The sequence below is a fragment of the Limulus polyphemus genome, unplaced genomic scaffold (assembly GCF_000517525.1).
Source record: "Limulus polyphemus unplaced genomic scaffold, Limulus_polyphemus-2.1.2 Scaffold74, whole genome shotgun sequence".
Taxonomy (NCBI): Eukaryota; Metazoa; Arthropoda; class Merostomata; order Xiphosura; family Limulidae; genus Limulus; species Limulus polyphemus.
In genome coordinates this window covers 843,037-846,352 of record NW_013665684.1, presented here as the reverse complement: position 1 = coordinate 846,352, position 3,316 = coordinate 843,037, and the positions used below count along the sequence as shown (strand labels likewise).

The 3,316-nt window shown below is 33.1% G+C and overlaps 1 protein-coding gene across 4 annotated transcripts in view; it reads right to left on the bottom strand.

The window, feature by feature from the left end:
* LOC106466488 (neuroligin-4, X-linked-like) overlaps positions 1–2,860 on the bottom strand; it is a 28,389-nt gene extending 25,529 nt beyond the window's left edge. For 2 of the 4 annotated variants that reach the window (XM_022395047.1, XM_022395041.1), the window contains exons 1-2: positions 2,664–2,860; positions 1,056–1,623 (exon numbers count right to left, since the gene is read on the bottom strand). In XM_022395047.1, coding sequence (XP_022250755.1) covers positions 1,056–1,506 — 451 coding nt within the window. In that variant the 5' untranslated portion in view covers positions 1,507–1,623; positions 2,664–2,860. The remainder of the gene's footprint in view (positions 1–1,055; positions 1,624–2,663) is intronic. The other 2 variants (XM_022395034.1, XM_022395037.1) reach the window with 2 other exon arrangements.
* Positions 2,861–3,316: the final 456 nt, after the last annotated feature.

Below are 3,316 nucleotides of genomic sequence, written 5' to 3'. Positions count from 1 at the left end.
ATTCAAACCCCAAGTGGTTCCAGTTAGATAGAAAGTTGAGTCGTATTGTGACATTGAAGTTGATTTCTGTAAGATGGGCCTTCCACGTCAGATGCTTATCACCCAAGTATTTAACTATATTAGATAATTGTAAGAGAGAATTATCTATTCGAATATTAAATAGATCAGGATTTCGTCATGGTTGAAACATTTTTTTTTGCTTGGACCAAACAGAATGGCTTATGTTCTAAAGGAGTAGTGTTTAAGCCACCAGTGTCTTACCCAAACAACAAAGTGATTGGTTTTCCCGCTTTTGAATGCCGTTATCATACTTAACATTTTGTGGGAGGGGTGAATTGAAAATGTCACAAAGGATGTTATTAAATTTTACGAAAACTAAAACACCTATTCCTATATTTAACTTTAACTATACAAATAATTATCATTAAGAATTTTTATGAACAAAAGACTTAAAACCAAATCATGTCAGATGTAAGAATTCAAACATACTTAAAATATAATTGTTTTTTGTTTTGTTTTTTACAAAACATCATTTCGAGTTTTTCTGATTGTCAACTCTTCGGTGCTTTGTGGAATGTTATTTAGTATCTCCAATAACTGAATTAATTCTAGAATTATCTATGGGGACTAGACCCCCCATCGATTTTTGTTAAACATAGTTTAATAAACTATTTCTGGTCCAAGCTGTTTGCGGGCCAATTACCTTCTTGATTACAGAGTTTCCGATAACATACGAGTCACTTAAAACAATTTTAAACAAAAATTCACCAGTACTTCTGGGTTTTCCTGTTTAGTGTACATAGAAAATGGAAGATTTCATCCAGTTTTATCAGTTCTTTACAGTGTTGTAAAAAGCAAAACATAAAGCACCTCAGTTATAATACAATATAGAGATTGAACGGTGCAAAAACAAGTCTGTACGTTTTTGCACTAATATTTAAAATCGACATTAAGTTAAGTAAACTCCTGGTTACCAGAGTTATACACGTTTTATGAGGACTAAATTACACGATGCTTAATCTAAAGACGTTATAACAGCAACATTATGTACTTACGACGTCTTGGAGAGTAAACGTTTAAAAACAAACAGTCTTCGCTCTGGTTCTGCAGGAGAGGTAGGATGCGTTGAAAGTAAGCCAGACGTCCCGGTGTCATGCTTTTCAGGGCCGTTGTGGTGTTCTGGATTTCGGGATATTTCTGAGGACAGACGGGGCCAAACTGATCGGCTCTCCAAATTCCTCTCCAGGGAGCAGGGGTGACAGGCGGCATGAAACGAAGAGACCCTACAGGGGCACTGGCGAAAGGAATACCGAGAAACACTTCCACTGACCTGAGTTGTTTCTTTGGAAATATATGTATGAAGCCTCTTACGGGCCCATATTTCGTATGTACAATACGAGAATTTGGATTGCCTAGAACTGTGACAAAGTTATAGCATTCGATTGTAAAAAAAAAGGCTAAAGTTGCAATACTTAATGTTGATCGTACTGTCTTTTCAATAGTCATCGTGTCTTCACAATTCACCTTGGTCTAGAGAAACAAATATGTTTGTCTACAATTCTTATGATATTGATATTTACGCATAGAAGATTTCCTGATCGAATATCGGTCCATCACATGATTCTATGTCAAAAAAAAAAAATTTGATCAGTATAAAAAAAAATAAAAAACACGCATAAAATACAATAGCTAGCGATTATCAGTGAATTGAGCATTTGGTAAAATAGGCCTAGCTGAGTAAAGTGACTTTGGGATAATCTGTATCTAATATAAACAGTATTACAACATGTTTTTAATGAAAACAACCAGAAGTTTCATGCTATCATAAAAATGTCTTTGTTAAAGCTAACATTCTGTATTTTTTAATGAAAATAAACCAATCCTAAAAACTTTACCCTGTTAAGAAAATATGTCAATTCTAAGATGCTCTACCCGATTATAAAGAAAATTACATTTATTATAATACTACTTTATCTTATTGGAAAAAATACATCGATTTGAAAATTCAATTATTTTACATTATCAGGAAATGACTTTGATGTAAAATAGCTTTCTTTAAAAAAAATAATTATTTTAAGTTACTTCGGTGAAATTTAATTTAGATGAAAAACAATATTTGAGCTAAATCATTCTATTATCGATACTTGAGTAAGTAAATTACACAACAATATAACTTTTTTAAAACATTTTCCAGTTAAATTGAATAACAAAATCAAGTTAACCGAAACGCAACAGTACACTAGTTTTCATTGTTGTTCTTTAGCCCATTGATCTATCTAAACTTGTATTTGCAGTTGTCTGATAATCTTAAACGCATTATTGTTGACTATTTTCTAGTTGTAAGTTCAGCATTGGTAAAATAGTATTAACTAGAAATTACAATAAGCTAAGTCGTGTAGAGTAAGTCGTCAAAAAAGCCTTTTTTGTTCGGCGGTCAGACATTTAACCCTGTAGAATACCCAGACGTGTCGATAAAGTAGTGTAGCAGCAAATAGGCTTTTGAGACTGCTAAAAAATATCTTGTGAAATTCTGGGTTTACAGAAATATCCTGTTGAACAGCGAACACGATTTTTAAACTTGAGGATTATCTAAAAGGGACCTAAGCAATACTTTTGTTATCGTCCTATTAATCTTTTTTCTAACGGAAGGGTATTGTACTTACTTGGATCTGAGACTCACATGATGCTGGTTGTTCCAACAGAACATAAGTTATTCTTGTTTTAAGCGTGTTTAAAGTGACAATGCCAAAGTGCAAGAGCACGCAGACTCGTTGATTTAAAAATAGCCTTGTCGTCTCTCTTTGAGCATATTCTGTTTATCCAACGAACGTTGGTTGAGAGTTGCCGCTGTGGCGGGATGAGTCTCGTGCTGCTACTTCGCATGCGAAGAAAGTGATGTCAGTAAATACTGCGTCAGATAAGAAGGACATGAACAGGAAGACGTTACTATTGGAAGGAAAAGCGAAATGTTTACGCTGAGTGAAAATGGAAAACTTCAAAATAATACGAATAGCAATGATATTTGCAAATGTGTAAACATAGTCTGCTATCTTAACGATAAAAAATATTTATAATTTTGCTCTATATTATTTCAGGCTAAAGCTTTTTATCTTGTTCGGATATTTTTATGCCGGTATTAGTACAAAAGTAAGGGCACAAGATCGACCTGTTATATTTTTTCCTTAATTCAACACAGTAGCTGTTATAAAATTTTTCATGCGAAGGTTTTTGTCTCTTAAATTTGTAAGTTAGAATCATGAAAGAAATTAACGTAAATTAAAGATAACTAGATTGAAAGTATTGCAAGCATATATTT